The following is a 16,306-nucleotide window of genomic DNA, read 5'->3' as shown; positions in this document are numbered from 1 at the left end:
AGGCTAAGAGGTAAACTCAATTTTGACTGCTCCAAAGCATTCACAGAAAAAAAAAAAAAAAAAAAAACAGATACATGTGATAGTAGGAGTTACAAAGGATCATGGGTCATTGGCAGTAAAAGGCAGAATTATTCACTCATTCATTTGTCCATTCAGTCATTCATTCCACAAAGATATATGACATTGAGCATCTGCCATAGGCAAGACAGTGCTAGATATATGACCCAAATCTGAAAGTCTATCAAGAGAGACAAACACATAAAGCAGAAAACTGTCTAACAGTGCAGAAATAACAGGCTCAAGGAAGTGTGGAGTGGTGAGCTGGGATACCAGTGTCCACGTTCATCTCAAAGCACACACACAGGATCTAGAACTGTGCTTGGAGCTATACCTACCTCTTTCTCCTCTCTGACCTTCTTGTTTCGGCTCATGATACCCCTTAAAAAATCTGTCTAAAGCAACAGAGCTTCTCCCTAGGTCTAGAAGGTTGTACACACATAAATTTCGTGTACAATTTCATGGAGTTCACTACAAAGCCCAGTGTAGTAACCCCTAATTTATCATCAGCCATGATGCTGAGAGGAAGACTAAGAGGGAAACATGCTGGAAAATAAAATTTTCTAGGGACAAATCAACTACAGGCAAATGGACGTAACCAAATACTGCTGGGAATTTTCTATGTGGAGGGCATTGTTCTGTTCTGAACAATTTGTATTAACTCACTCAATCCCCATAACAACTATATGATGATTATCCCCATTGCTCAGATGAGGACACTAAAGCACTGAGAGTAACTTGACTAGTGCCATACCATCAGTAAAGAATAAAACTATGATTCAAGCCCAGCTAGCCTGGCTCTAGAGTCTATGGCTTTTGCCACTGTAGCAACAGTGCTCAAACTTTCTGGTTTTAGGATCCTTTCACACTCTAAAAATTATTGAGGACCCAACGAGTTATTGTTAATGTGAGCTAAATCAATATTTAATGCATTTGAAACTAAAGCTTAGAAAGTATATGTTAATTCATGTAAAAATATCAATAATAAAGCCATGATGTTACATAAATATTTTTATGAAAAAAAAGTTTTAAAACGAAGTGAGAATTTTTTTATAATTTTGCAAATTTCTTTAATATCTGGCTTAATATAAGACAGCTGGATTCTCATATCTGCTTCTGCTTTCAATCTGTTGTTATATAATTTTTGATTGAAGTAAATGAAGAATATTTGTCCTCATACAAATATGTAGTTGGGAAAAGAAAGCGTATTTTAATAGCCTCTTCAGATCATTGTGACTATTCTGTGAAATCACACCAAAACTCAACAACTGGCATTTTCTTAAAGGCAATTGCAACATAAAATATGCAACATAAAACCCTGACAGTGGTCTTTTCATGGATACTCCTCTGTACCGTATTACATTAAAATCTATTGGCCTGTCTTTTACTTTGAAGGGAGTTGTTATTTTTTACATATGCGTGTAACATCATATGTGGTCATCTGGAAAACAATGGTTCAATGAATTACAGAGATCTTCCATACGTTGAAACATTTCAAGCATATAATATCAATAAAATCCCATTTGTTAATATACGATGGATCTCAATCATCAGAAGTCTTTTACATATTGGGAAGTTGTCCAGTTCACAGTGGCAGATACAAGTTTCCAAAAACTCCAAAATTAAATTTTCACTTGAAAGCTTGAGTTTTATCAAATTCAGCAAATAGTTTTTCTTGAAGCGACAAGTTCCCTTTATTTATTTTGGAGAAAATATCTACCAAATGCCCAAGCCAGAATAACCACAGTTTGTCAGTTGTTCTTTCAAGTAAACATGGATTCCATGAGAAAAGCGTCTAGTTTCATATTTACATCACAATTCCATCACACAAGGGGTTTCTTCAGTTTGCAGTGGAAGCGCTTCATGTATCTTCCCATTTCATCACACAGGATGTTAAAAAGACATACTCAAGGTTTGAGATTTAATATAATCATCTGTACTGCCTCAACTAGAATGTTCTTAAGAGGAAATTGGGCTTTTTTGTTATTCTGAGTATCTGACTAATTGACTGACTACTACCTCTGTCTTGATTCATGGTGACAGTATGTCTTAGCATTATTATGAACATAGTTTTTTTCTTTTTTTTTTTTCTTCTTTTTGAGACAGAGTCTCGCTATGTCACCAGGCTGGAGTGCAGTGGCACGATCTCGGCTCACTGCAACCTCTGCCTCCCAGGTTCAAGCGATTCTCCTGCCTCAGTCTCCCGAGTAGCTAGGATTACAGGCATGCACCACCACACCCAGCTAATTTTTGTATTTTTAGTAGAGACAGGGTTTCACCATGTTGGCCAAGATGGTCTCGATCTCCTGACCTCGTGATCCACCACCTCGGCCTCCCAAAGCGCTGGGATTACAGGCATGAGCCACCGCACCCGGCTTATTATGAAGATAGTTTTTAGGTCTCAGAGACCTCCTCCCATAGGGTTCCACAGAACACACTTTGAGAAACATTGTTCTAAATGACACAGCCTCCCCCATGGGGAAAGTCCAAAAGATGTAAAAGTCATGGAGAATTTAAAAATGAAAATGCTGACAATCAATCATAACTGAGAATGAGTTATCTCCCTGCCCAGGCAAAGGAAGATAGCCATGGCCCCTGGAAGTCAGTGAAACCTGAAGACATACAGAGGCCCTTTGATATAAAGCACTGCTTGAACTCTATTAGTCAGGCGAATGGACCCCTGTTGGTTAAAGAAAATGCATCTAGAGAGAGCTAGATGCTCACCCAGAAAACACCTGCACAAGAATGCACCTTCGGGTCCTTGAGGAATTCTTATAAAGGAGAATATAAGTCAACAATGATTATTTCACTAGGGAAAAAAAGACTCCATGAGATTAGTTTTAGGTGAGGAGAAAAGAAAATGCAATAACTTGCCCAGCAGGAAGTCAGGTGATCCTGGACAAACGGAAGGATGTTAAGACATGATGACTGAAGGGGAAAGAGAATGATGTTGTCAAGCCAAAAGACCACACTATTACAAAGATTTAAAGAACAAAAAAAGATAGAGGAGAAAATATCCACTAAGCAGGAAGAAAGGACTTGCCATACTTTCTGTTTTTGTTTGGCAAATCTGCTTTTTAAACAATGTACGAATCCTGGCTCTGCTGTTGATGAGCTATGCGAACATGAGCAAATGGTTTAATTTCTTGGTACCCATTGCCTTATTAGTAAGTGAGAATAATAATAGGGCCTCCTACATAGGGCTGTTATGAAGATTAATTGAAACAACAGAAAGGGCTATTAACAGTGTTCCAAGCACATAGGAAGTGCTCGGTAAATTTTAGTTTCTGTTCATGAAGACGGGAAAAGATAACAGGAATCACCCCCGTAAAGTTCACTTTTAAGAGATGATCAAATCAGTGAGCTCTTTAAAATAGAACAGCAGCAAGATGCTCAGGCAGATAAGAGATGAAAGCTTTTCGAGTTGTGTTTGGGTCAGACTATTCAGCTAACAAACTATGCTAAAATTACATTTTCAACTTTCCAAGAATTTGGGATGAGGGAAGACCTAAAATACACCATTACTCAGAAAATAAGCTTAAAATGTCCAGTTCCATCAAAGAATAAAATAAAAGGCTACATGGTATTGTCAAAAGGTTCTTCAAAGTCTCCTTACCTGGCCACCTTGGCATGCAAGTCAAGGGCTAAGCGGCCCTGGAGAAGGTATCAGAAACCAGACTAGCCTGAGTACCCCTCAGCTGCCTAAGAGGCTCCATCTTCAGAGAGAGTGACAATAGGGTAGTTACTGAGGGACGGAGTGACGGATTTGTCCTCTGTACTGAGCATTACAAATAAGAGGAAAAGAATTTTCCTCTCCCTAGCACCTTTTTTCCATAATTTTTCTTTCATTTCATTTCTGATATAATAGGACAGAGATCAAAACATGAACTTCAAATCTCTTCTTTGCAGTGATCTGTTCCTTTCACTGACAACATAGGAAAAACTCTTTACTACCAAAAATGCGGAAAAGTCTATTCCTTCAGGATCATAACATACATGGCAATTTAAAGCCTATTTTCATCCTCAAAATGGTGAGTCTTTTAATGGCCTAGCCAATTAAATGATAAATTTTTTTTAAAAAAAAGGCCAACCTCACTTCAAGGTATATAATGTGTAACATTTTCTTTAGTATCCTATGCAACAGATAACTGGATAATTTTTCCAAGTAGGGGTCTCAAAATAGATTTACAATAATTATTTGAAAAAAATGTCTAAATCAATGTGACCAGAACATAATATAACATTTCTGGAGATTCTGTCCTATTCTGTGGGTGTTGATCAAGTTCTACCTGACAAGTGCCCAGGGGTCTCACAGTACAATGTCTTAAAGGGAAAAAAAAAAATCATGAAAATAGGGCTTTCAAGTATATTACCCATTACCTCTTGCTTATAGAGCATATAAATGCATTTTATACTAATTCTATCATCATTTTGTACCTTCAGTTACTGTCTATTTTGGAATCATAATCTTGACTATGGAAAGCAAAGCATCTTCTTCGAAGAAAACTATCTTGTGTACTTGTATTATCTATACGTCTCTCCCCACTCCTGATTCAAACAACACATCATATTACTGATGTTCATAATGATTATCTGAACCATCAAGAAAATGTTACATAAGGCAGGAGGTGAAGTAGTGGGGAGGGGATCAATCTTACAGAAAAACCACCACCAAAAATATTTGCCTTCAACTATACAGAAATTCACATCTTCAGAATAATGCAGTTTCCAGGTAATCCAAATAGTTAAAGACTTACTGTGGGCTACGTTTTTCATACTTTATCTAATGATAACATGATAATGATGATGACTGTAGCAGTTTAATACATGTCTGCAAATTCTTTGACATACCTGTAGAAAGGTGGGTCCACATCCTTGAATTTAGGCAAGCTTATAAGTCCACTTGGCCAAGAGAAAATAGAGGAGTAACCCTATGTGACTTCCAAAACTAAATCATAAAAGGCAATGCAGTTTCCATCTAATTTCCTGGAATACTCACACCTGGGGCCCTAAGCCACCATATAAGATTCTAACTAGCCCAATCCTATAAAGAAGCCAAGCCATGCGGAAAGGCAACTTGTTGACACTCTGGTCTGCAGACCTAGCCTTCAAGTCATCTCTGCCCAGGTGCCAGACATGTGAATCCAGTCACAAACCACTCATGCGCTCTCAGCCTTCTTGCCCCAGAAATCGCAAGAATGATGAATCAGAGACAGGGCATCCTACAGTGCCTTGCCTGAAGTCCAAACCCACAGAATCTATAAGCATAATAAAATGTTGCAATAGTAACTGCAACAACCATGATAACTAACACTTAACTCTTCCAATGTGTCAGATATTGTTCTTATACCTAGCATGTAATTCTCCTAACAATTTTTTGAGGTAGGTGTGATTAAGATCCCTACATATCACATGAGGAAATTCTACTTGACAGAGAGGTTAAGTAATTTAGCCAAGATTATAAAGCTAGTGAGTGGCACAGTTTGGGTGTGAATACAGGTTTCCAGCTCTGGAGTCTTAACCATTAAGCTCCATAGATAATTACTGAAATCAAAAAAGATATCCAAAGGGCACATCACAATTAGCCTATTAGGGTCCTCTTCCCACCATCAGGCAGGACATTACATCATACTTTCTCAATTTAAACAGATTTCTAGTAAGATACCCCCACACTTCTATTAATTCTTTGGTTGCCTCTTTGCCCTCCATATCCTCCTAATCTGTATTTAGCCATCCTCCCCAGCAGAGAACTCTTCTAAGCTTCCAGAAGTCATGATATCTGCAGTTTAAGCTCATTTCAAAGTGAAAATAAAATAAATACTTGAAAGACAGTTATGAATCCTTTCTTCTCTTCTTAGAGCAGAATGAACTCAGTTCATTTGTCTTTTGTTTTCTAACATCTTAATACATTACATTCCTTTTACAGAATATGAATTCCATGGGGAGCAAAGGATATATACCCCACACCTAGCCCAGTTCCTGGCACATGACAGACCCTCAAATATCAGATGGATGAACTATATATCCTTTTATTGTAAACCCATCAAATTCTCCACCTCAGTATTGACTTGTACAAACCAGAGTTATTCGCTCAACAGATATTTAAGGAGGAGTGAGTGATTCTGTATCCAAATTTCTGCCTAATTTATATTCTGTCCAAAATAAGAAATGCCATGCTCCCTAATGTCTCTTCTATAAGAGAAATTGAAAATATTCAAAGTAAATTCAATTAGCTTAATTGTGACTACTGCCTAAATAAATTACTAAATTTAATACAAGAAATTCAGTATTTTATTTTATGAGCAAACAATTACACATAACCCACTTTTTGTTCCTAAACTAATAAAGTGATTTTAGTCACTTAATAAATGTCATTAAAATATAAATATTTGTCTTTATTTCAATTTTTTTCTCCAAACTCCTGGAATTTATTTTGGAGAAATTTGAAACTAAGAAATGTTAGAATTTGGGGAAATGTAATGCCTCAACTCAGGGTTAAGCTAATATGTATCTCAAAGTAGACTTTTTAGACTCTATTCTTAAGTTTTTTGATGAATATCATACAGGATCAACTCTAAAAGTCGGCTAAGGTAAATTTATTCACCATTTTTATGCCACTTACCACTCATTTTTGATCTGCCAGGCCAGTCAATACCACAGGAAGATAAGCCTGACAGGATTATGTCCTTTAACAAACCTACTAGTTTAAACAAACCTGACACCGCCATTATCTTCAATGTTTGTATAAATGGTTTTGTGATGCTTTTAAAATTACTTTCCCAGGTGTCTTAATTGAAGCTTACTGTGATTTCAGGAGGCATTTTCTTTGACTCTTTTAGATAAAAAGACCATTAGACCATTTCTCTTCTCAAGAAGCTAGATTGGTTTTACATGTGTTTTTCTGCAATGAATTTAATGATATGCACTGAGTGCTGCATCCACTAATTTCCATAAAAAGCACATTTCCTAATCTCTTTGTCTGCCCTTCTTCTATTTTCCAACCTTTCCCACATCACCAGGATGAGCAATCAACCTATAACTGCAGTGATATTTAGGAGCCAGTCCCTCAGGAAACAGGGCCTTACCAGAGGATTTCATATTCTCTACTTTTCCCAAGACTCGCAGATAGAGGAGGCTTGCTCACAAAACACTTGGTTCTCAGAGCCCTCCAGGACACAACCCGTATCAGAAAGGAAAAGGCCTGCTTCACACCTGCTTTCAGGGGCCACATTCCTGGGTCATACCACCCAGAGCAGCCCTCACAGCTGAGAAGCAGCAGCTGAATGTGAGATGCCTCCTTCCTCCCTGGCGTGTGGCCACAGGGCGTATGCAGAGTCCTATCTCACAAAGAGAAAGCAAAGCGAGCTTGGAAGACAAGATATCTATCATCCCTGTCTTGCTGGGCCTATTCTGAGAAGGGTGGAGGAAAGGTGGGAGGAAGCAGGGAAAGAAGGAAGGACAGAGTAGGTCAGAAGAGGTGCAAGAAAACAGAAGTGGGAAGACCTGTTATGTGAGTGGCTATCACAATAGTCCAGGAAACAGGTAATTAGCCCTTAAACTGGTTTAGCTGTAGAGACATGCAAAGGAAGGGAAAGTATGCAAGAAGTATTTTGGAGGTCAACTGCAGGACCTAAAGACTGACTGGATGTAGGGTGGGCAAGGAAATGAACCTTATTACAGTTTACAGAACACTTTCAAAGGAGACAATAGTTAGGATGATGAAGTGTGGAATGGTATCTGAGCATGTCCAAACACTGGAGAGATGAACAAGGGCCAGCTGCCTGCCTCTCATTGACAAAGGTTGGTTCAACAGTGGAACAGATCCAAGGTGGAGAAGTTCAGGATGATCTTTGATGGTCCTCTTCAGGAGGACCTTTCCGTGCTAATTCCACCCAAGCATTTCTATTTGCTTCTCTCAAGGACCAGATCCCTGGAAGAATCCCATGAATGGAACATTCCTAGAAACAGCAGACATCTCCTGATAATGGCCTGGTAAGCTTTGCCGCCAGCATAATTCAGTTGCCATGCTGACCCAGCTTTCAAATGGAATGAGCCTCCAAAAACAGAAGTGGTAAAATGGAGTTCAAGTGAATAGAGCACTCCCAATCAGTTCATACCAGCTCTCCAAGGGAGATGTGGTACATTTCATTCAAAAATGTGTCCCTGTCTTATCATCTGAAGCCCAGTGGTGTTGCCATCAGACAACAGAGTCAACCTCACTATAGAACAAGACTCCTCAACAGAAATTGCTGCAATGATGTAGATGGCTATTAAGCACTTGAACTGGGGCTAGTGTGACTGAGGTCCTGAATTTTTCATTTCGTTTAATTTTCATTAATTTAAATAGCCATAAGTGACTAGTGGTTACTAGGGACAGTGTAGGTCTAGAACTTTAAAAAAATAGATGTGGGCCAGATCACATCTGTCCTAAACTGCTAGAAAAAAAAAAGTCACAGAGTTATATTTCTCTACTCTAAGGAAGCTGAATCTCTAATATTTCAACATCTGCTCAAGCAATTTTCCAGCACTAGGCTCTCTTTGGTCCTTACTACAACTATTTATCAGTGAGCCTCCAAAACATTTCCATTTGGAAGGCCCTCAGAGATCCTAGCTTAACCATCCATCCACTGCAGGAACCTTCTTCATGACGTCCCTGAGTATGTCTATGGTCCCTGCATATGTCTATGCAATCGTTACCAAGTCCCCCAAGTAGCAATGAAACTTACCGTCAGTCAGACACTGCTCCAAAAAGATACTGATGATGCAGAAAACAATTTTAAGAAAACTATTTTACGCAAAATTTCACTTCTTATGAAGCTCTTTCACATTCACTATGTCATTTAAGCCACACAAAAACCTTAGAAGATAAATATTTAGTAAATACACTTATTGTATAGAGCCTAAGTGATTTACCAAGGCAATATGGTAGCCATATATCCAGTCGTGGCATGTCTTCCAAGGAGTGAGAGACAAATGATAGAAGAAAAAGTCATGGTCAGGAAAGTGAGGCACAAAAGAAGAGTGATTAGAGGAAGAAATATAGCTATATCAACTAATAACCTTAGAAATCAATCTATTTCAAACTCAATTACTTATAGATGCACAAACTCCATTCCAAAGGTAAGCATCTCAGTCCAGGCCCAATTTAAAGGGGCTATGTTTTAAAATGCTCATTCTTAACATGTGTTTCCAGGACCAGCAGCATCAGCATTGCTTGGAAATGTGTTAGAAATGCAGTCTTAGGCCCTACCCTCAATCAACCAAGGAAACAGAAACTCTAGGGGTGCGGCCCAGCAATTCATGTTTCAATAAGCCCTCTGGGGTATTCTGATGCTCAATCACATTTGAGAACAACTGTCCTGGAATTGTACATCTAAGACCCAATTAATTTCCTCTGAGAAGTAAACAACTTGGTCATCAAGAAGGAAACAGAGCTGCCAGTTATGAAATTTGAGACACGGCCTGGTGACATCAGCCCTGACTTATTGCACCTACAGTACCAAGCACCATAAACTCTGAACTAGCCTCCTGAACGCCGACCCACCTCCTCCTACCTCCTGTGCTCAAGGGCACAGAGGAAATCATTCTTTCATCAGAAATCATACTTTTATAGAAGCAAAAAAAGCTTTATTTATAGATAGTAATAGATTGTGAATAGAGCATCCTAGCTTCTATCTCATTCACTAAGTAGTATTTGGTACATGACACAGCACTCCCAACTGTGAAAAGGAACACTTCTCTGAGTAAGAACCGGGGTTCCAGGTTCTCAAAGAAGAGGGATACATGCAAATTTACATAACATTATAAAGTGTTTTGCCTCTCTGCTGTTTTAATAATAATAATGGTAGCAGGTATTTATTGAATGCTTTCAACATGCCCAGCACTGTGAGCATTGCTTCACTTTGCCCTCATGCAGGTCCATGAGGGAAGAACTATTATTTTCCCCATTTTACTCATAAGGCTTCAGCATGTACAATTCTGAGGTCACACAGCAAGGAGGCGGCAGGGCCAGGATATACCTGTTCTCAGTCCAAAATACTACCTCTCCTTTTTCATTTTAACATATACATAACTCTTAGTCTATTCAACTTCATTCATACTGTTTATGTTACTGAGTTTTAAGTACTGTGTTTTCACCTTCTTTTAAGCTATCATGCCATGTACTGTTCAAAAAGGTCCTCAACCACTCAGTTTATGCCAACTCAATCAGCATGTGCTCAAGAATCAGAGTAACACACTCTAAAGAATTCATGGCAATAAAGATCTAAAAACTGGATCAAAAGCAAACCAATTTTATTCCCACCATGGTTGGGCAGCATGCCCAGGGAAGCCCTCCCTGACCGCCTGGACCAAAGTGAGCCCTCTCTCCTCTCTGCTCAGAGCTCCCACAGTACATCACATGTGTCCCCATCATAGTAGTAACACATGGTAATGTCCACATGCCACACCCCTTATTTGTGAGCACTTCAGAGTGGGAACTACACCTGATAGTCCATCTGTGCATATTCGAGACCTAATAGATGGTTTATAAGCTCACCAGCAAGATATACAAACTCTTAAGACAGACAAAAGTGAACTATAACTTAAAAATAAAATGTAAAACTATAAAACTTTTAGAAGAAAACACAGCAGAAAATGTCTGAGACATGGGTCTAGGCAAAATGTTCTTAGATGTGACACCAAATGCACCATTCTTAAAGAAAAGAGGAATCTATGAACTGGACTTTATCAAAATCAAAAACTTTTGATCTGCAAAAGACCTTGGTAAGGACATAAAAAGACATGCTACATACTTGGGAAAATATATGTGCAAGCCACAAATCTGACTAAGGACTTGTATCTAGAATATATAAAGAACTCTTAAAGCTCTACAGTAAAATAAATAATCCAGTTAGGGAATGGGCAAAAGGCATGAATAGTTATTTCACCAAAGAGGATATATGGATAGCAAATAAGCACATAAAAAAGACAGACATTCAACATAATCAGCCATTAGGGTAATGCAAATTAAAACCATGATAAGATTAGAACACCTATTAGAACACCTATTAGGACAACTAAAATAGAAAATAGTGATAACATCAAATGCTAGTGAGGATGCAGAGAAACTGGATCTCTCATACACTGCTAATAGGAATGGTGTAGCCATTCTGGAAAAGTTTGGCAATTTCTTAAAAAACTAAACACACACTTACCATACAATCCAGCAATCACAATCATGGGCATTTACACTAGAGAAATGAAAACTTATGTTCACACAAACACCTATATATAAATGTTCATAAAAACTTTATGTGTAATAGTCATGAAATGGAAAAAACCCATAGGTGAATGGTTAAACCAACCATAGTACATCCATATCATGGAACACTACTCAGCAATGAAAAGAAACAAACCATTGAGAGATGCAAAAATTTGGATGGATCTCCATGGCATTATGCTGAGTGAAAAGCCAATCTCAAAAGCTCACATACTACATGATTGTATTTATGTAACATTCTCAAAATGATAAAATTATAGATATAGTGAACAGGAGTAGTGGTTGCTAAGCATTTAGCAACAGGGTGAGGATGGGGAGAAGAGGGCCAGTGCAACTATAGAGGTATAGCATAAGGGAGATCATTGGGGTAATAAAATAGTCTGTACCTTGATTGTGGTAGCGGTTACATGAATCTACAAATGAAAAAATGCATAGAAGTACACACATAGAAATACAAATTTTACATGTGCATGTAAAACTGGTGAAATCTGAATATGCTCTGTGGACTGTACCAATGTCAATTTCCTGGTTCTGCTATTGTACTATGGTTATGTAAGATGTTACCAATGGGGGAAACTGGGTGAAGGGTACACAGGACCTCTCTACTATTTTTGCAACTTCCTATGAAGCTATGATCATTTCAAAACGAAAAGTTAAAACAAAAGTAAACAGCAGACATTTTACTTTAAAACAAAATCAAAAAACAGAGGTATATAGCTGCAGTATTGGCCAGTGAGGTCTCAAACACAGGTTTAAACACACACTGTAGAATGACAGTTTTTGAAAACTTAAATCTAATTCTTCAGTATCTTAACAGGGATACATTTCCAACACCTTACAGCTACTCTCCTACTCTCTCCTAAAAGATGCGGGGGAAATGCCTGATGTGTGAGCCCCTTTAGGAGTCCAGGAGTCCTGTGCTGAGTGTCCAAAATGAATATACCCTAAGGTTACACAAGGCCTGGCCATGAGGGCAAAGCCAAGGGCCTCACAAGTTAAAGGAGAACTCAGCTTGGTGCCAACACATAAACCAAGAGCAGGAGTGGCTTCCTTCCAGCAAAAGTAGAGGACTGCCCTACCCACAATGGCCAAGATTTACATTGTACCTCTCCTTCAAGACAAAACAAAGCCAAGCCAACAAAATTAACTTTAAAAAAATCACTAGGCAAACAAAAAAACAAAACAAAACATAAAACCACAACAACCTCAGACTATTTCCAACAAACCTTGTAATCAAATATCTCCCTTTAGTTGACCTCCACGCTACCCCTTGCTTTTCGAGGATTTTATTACCTACTAAATTCTGAGTCATAAGAACCTGCCAAAATTAATGAAAAATAGGAGAAAAATTATTCAAAACACTGCAGAATTTTCTGACCTGAGCTTCCTTATGCATTTAAAATGCAGATAGCCACACACCGCGCCCCCCCCCAACCCCCACCAAAAAGAAAAGAAAAGAAAAAAGGTTACTTTGGGGGAATTTTATATATCAGAAATATTAGCAGGTCTTACAAAGTTATTTCTTTTTAATTTATTGGCCTGAAAAATCAAACTTTTACAATTTTCACTAGCAATTCCCATTTCATGTCATTATTTTTTTCAAAAGTATTGGTTTTATCATTTTCACAAATTACTATGAAGAAATGCAGCACTGATACCTAGAGGCTGTACCTTTCAACAGAACTCTCACCAGCCAGAGTGCTCATTTCAATTACTTCAGCCATCTTTTCCCTAGGCCCTGGGTCCACACTTTTCCACAGCGGTAGACATCAGAAAAGCTGAGCTCTACCCACAACAGCCTCTAGACTAACTGGCCCAGGGCAGACACTCTCAAGTCTGATCAGCGGAGTGCCTTCCCGTAAAATCACTCACATTTCTGCATTCATGTGTTTTTCTTAACGACAGCACTTTAAAATCTCATTTAAACTGAAAATCCTCCATTAGCCTCCGTGAAAAGATGTATTTTTAAATGCTTTGATCTCCACATGCCCTTTGGAACATTAGTATGCTGCATCCTCCATCATCTGCAAAGAACCTGAAAGACCAAGACTTCTGTGCATTTTAAAAAGAAGGGGGAGGGAAAGGGGAGTTACAGGTACAGCACCTTCTCTCCTATCCACCTACAGGTTTACAAAGGTTTCCTTATTTATCTTGAAAAATGCATCACAGAAAAACAAAAGTGCACTCCAAGAACTGAACATCCTCATCCCTCCCCCCAACCCCCACCACCATCATAAGGAAAAGTAGAGCCTGTATAAAGCCTTCTACTCTATGTCCTACCCTTTTCATTCTGGTCGAATCAGTGTTTTCCTTCATTCTAGTCAAATCAGTGCTTTTCCACCCTTTACTAACAGTTCCAAGTATATTAAACTACTGTTCCCACATTATTCTCATAAAGAGCCTTCAAAGTAGATACACTATAAGGCTCAGAGCACCTTACTAGGAAATAAATGTCAGTTGCTCTAGATTCTTTAAGACCTTGCAATCTAGAGAGCTCCTTAATCGTTAACCTGCGTCTGACTTCCACAGCTGCCCGGGCCCAGGAGTGGTAGGCAGCCAGGGGAAATTTTAGCCAGTTTGGCAGTGACCCATAGGCCAGTTTTGGAAGCAGGGAGCCATGATTGTTTAATATTTCAAGCCCTGACTTTTTGCTTCCCGAAAAGGAAGGAAATTTTCTGGAACTGTAGCTACTAATATCCCTTTATTCTGGTTTAATTCGTTTATGGTGAGCAGGTTAGCACATTACTGTTTTGGTTAGCCGAAAGCATCTTCGAGGTATCACAACTGGCTCTCGAGACCACGTACCCCACCACCACCAAGGCCTTCTATAAGCAGTACAAAAACTCAATTCTCATAACATGCCTCAGGAGAAGAAAATGGGCAACCAAGGCCTCACAGAGAAAGGGAGCTGAGGGACCACGGGGACAAAACGTTGGGTCCAAACCGCATCGTCTCAGGAGGCCGCACGCTCAGGGCCCACCTCTGAAACCCCAGTCCAGGTGATCCACACGCTAGCCCGGCCAAAAGGTATTTGCCACGCGGAGACAGGAAACCAACACCGAAGGCAAAAAGGCAAAAATCTTCGAACAAAAATGGAAAAGGAAAGTCTTCCTAGTCATCAATAAAGATAGGAAGAGTAGGGTGGGCGAGGCGCGGAAGCTTTGAGCAGAGACCCGGGATTCTCAGCCTGGGGCTCTGAGAGGGGAAACTTGGACACGTCGCCGCGAGCGCAGTCCAGGTAGCGGAGGCCCTAGAGGTGCGCGCCGGGGCTCGTCTGCTCTGACGCCGCGTCCTCCAGCCCGGCCGCCTATGGGGCACGCTCGGTCCCTGTCCCGGCACTGGGCCCCCATTCCGCTCGGCTGTCATCAGCCGACGTACCACTCTCCCTCCTGCCACAAATGTCACATTCCAAGAAAAAACAGTTCCATTTGGAAAGTTTAAATTTTTTTCCCCCTGAAAGCAGATTATTGTAAAGGCAGCCCTAACAGGCAAGCGGGAGCTGGATGTAACTCTCCAGTTTGTCAAAGAAACTTGTCTGGGGAGAGAACAAAGGAGCAGCAGCTAACGCGATCCGAGCGTCTGGGGCTGGGGTGCGACCCTTTCGTCGCCCCCACCCGCCAGAGCCGGGTCTGGCCGGCGGGCAGAAAGGGTCCAGTCCAGAGCGCCAGAGCCCGTCGGGCGGGCCGGTGCGCGCGCCTTTGTCTCGCGCCGGGGAAAGCGGCACCGGACACCCCCTTCCGTCCCCTCCCTCGCCGCGAGACCCGCGCGCGGGCGCGGGCGCGCCTCGGAGCGTCTGGCCATACGGCTGCGCCCCTCCGGAAAGGCCAGCCCCGCGTCGGGCGCGCAGCACCCCGGGGCCCAAGCCCCGGGGCCACAACTTCAGTCAACGTGGGTCGCGGGGCGGCAAGGCGCTGAGGCCCGGCCCGCAGGCAACTGGACCTGGAACGGGGCAAGGGAACGCGCTTAAAAACAACAATCTGGGATCTCAGCCCCGGGCCCCCAGAAGCTGCCCCCTTCCCTGAGCAGCAGGGGCCGGGGGAGCCCGGGACGACTGGGTTCTTCGCGTGAGAGACTGGGAGACGCCCTCTGGGCACCTCGAGTGGGGGCTGGTTACCTTTCACTGCAGGCTCACAAGTTCCCCGGCGCAACTTTGCCCTCCACATGAGGCGATCATGGCTAGTTCAGTCCCTCGGCTGGGAAAGGCGGCCGCCGGGCAGCGCGCAGGACATGGCCTGGGGCAGCGCGGGGAAGTGGCGCCGGACAATCAACCCCATTCACACAGGGCTTCACCTCCAGCCCCAAACCCGACAACCGCTGCTGGGTCCTAGAGCTTCTCGCGCGCTCCCGCCGCCGTCCGCGCTCCCCGCTCCCCGCGCGCGGGCCGGGGAGGGTCGCCTGGGCTCGTCACTATAATCCTACACTCCACCCCCGCCGTGGCGCCCGGCCGCTGGGCCCTAGAGCCCGTCTGCAGTCACCCGCCGCCCCTCCCCGGGACGCGAGACTGCCAGGCCGAAATTGCCCGGAGCTCAAGCTGACGTGTCTCCCTGAGACTTAGGAGGGCGACAGCCTCCCTTGCTTTGTCCCCTGCCGGGTTTTGATCAATTTCAGACTCACGAGTTCTCCCTCCACTTTGTCTTCCTTCCCCACCAGCCCAATGCCGGCCAAAATTCTGTTTCCGGATCTGCCCAAAAGTCTAGATCTGCTTAGGTTGTTTTTTTTTCTTCTTAAGTGGAATTTCCAGGTGGAAAGTGGCCACACTTTTCTCAGCATTCCCCAGGCCCCAGTGCTTCCATCACGCACTTGAGATTGGGCGATAAGCTGCTACTATGTGCTCCGTTGACAAACAGAAGGGCCAAAACAGACCTGACAGCCTTGGATATTAAATGTGTTCGCAGAACCGTACATCCTCTGGCCACAAATCCCCAGGCTGTTATTTGCCTGAGTAGAGGTAAAGAAAGTAAGCGACTCTGGGAAAATGTTGCCCCACCT

General features: G+C 41.7%; 1 protein-coding gene across 9 annotated transcripts in view; it reads right to left on the bottom strand.

Moving 5' to 3' along the window:
* The window catches only part of AMOTL1 (angiomotin like 1), a 169,820-nt gene that overhangs the window by 91,286 nt on the left and 62,228 nt on the right, over window positions 1–16,306 (bottom strand). For 2 of the 9 annotated variants that reach the window (XM_002822364.5, XM_024254911.3), the window contains exon 1: window positions 15,432–15,736. The exons of 5 other annotated variants lie outside the window; for them this stretch is intronic. In XM_002822364.5, the coding sequence (XP_002822410.2) occupies window positions 15,432–15,480 (49 nt within the window). In that variant the 5' untranslated portion in view covers window positions 15,481–15,736. Of the gene's footprint in view, window positions 1–15,431; window positions 15,786–16,306 lie in introns of those variants that run through there. 2 more of the 9 variants (XM_002822365.5, XM_063711331.1) reach the window with 2 other exon arrangements.

The sequence above is a fragment of the Pongo abelii genome, chromosome 9, assembly GCF_028885655.2.
Source record: "Pongo abelii isolate AG06213 chromosome 9, NHGRI_mPonAbe1-v2.0_pri, whole genome shotgun sequence".
NCBI classification, from domain to species: Eukaryota; Metazoa; Chordata; class Mammalia; order Primates; family Hominidae; genus Pongo; species Pongo abelii.
The sequence above is the reverse complement of the archived record's forward strand: the minus strand, read 5'-3'. Positions and strand labels throughout refer to the sequence as shown.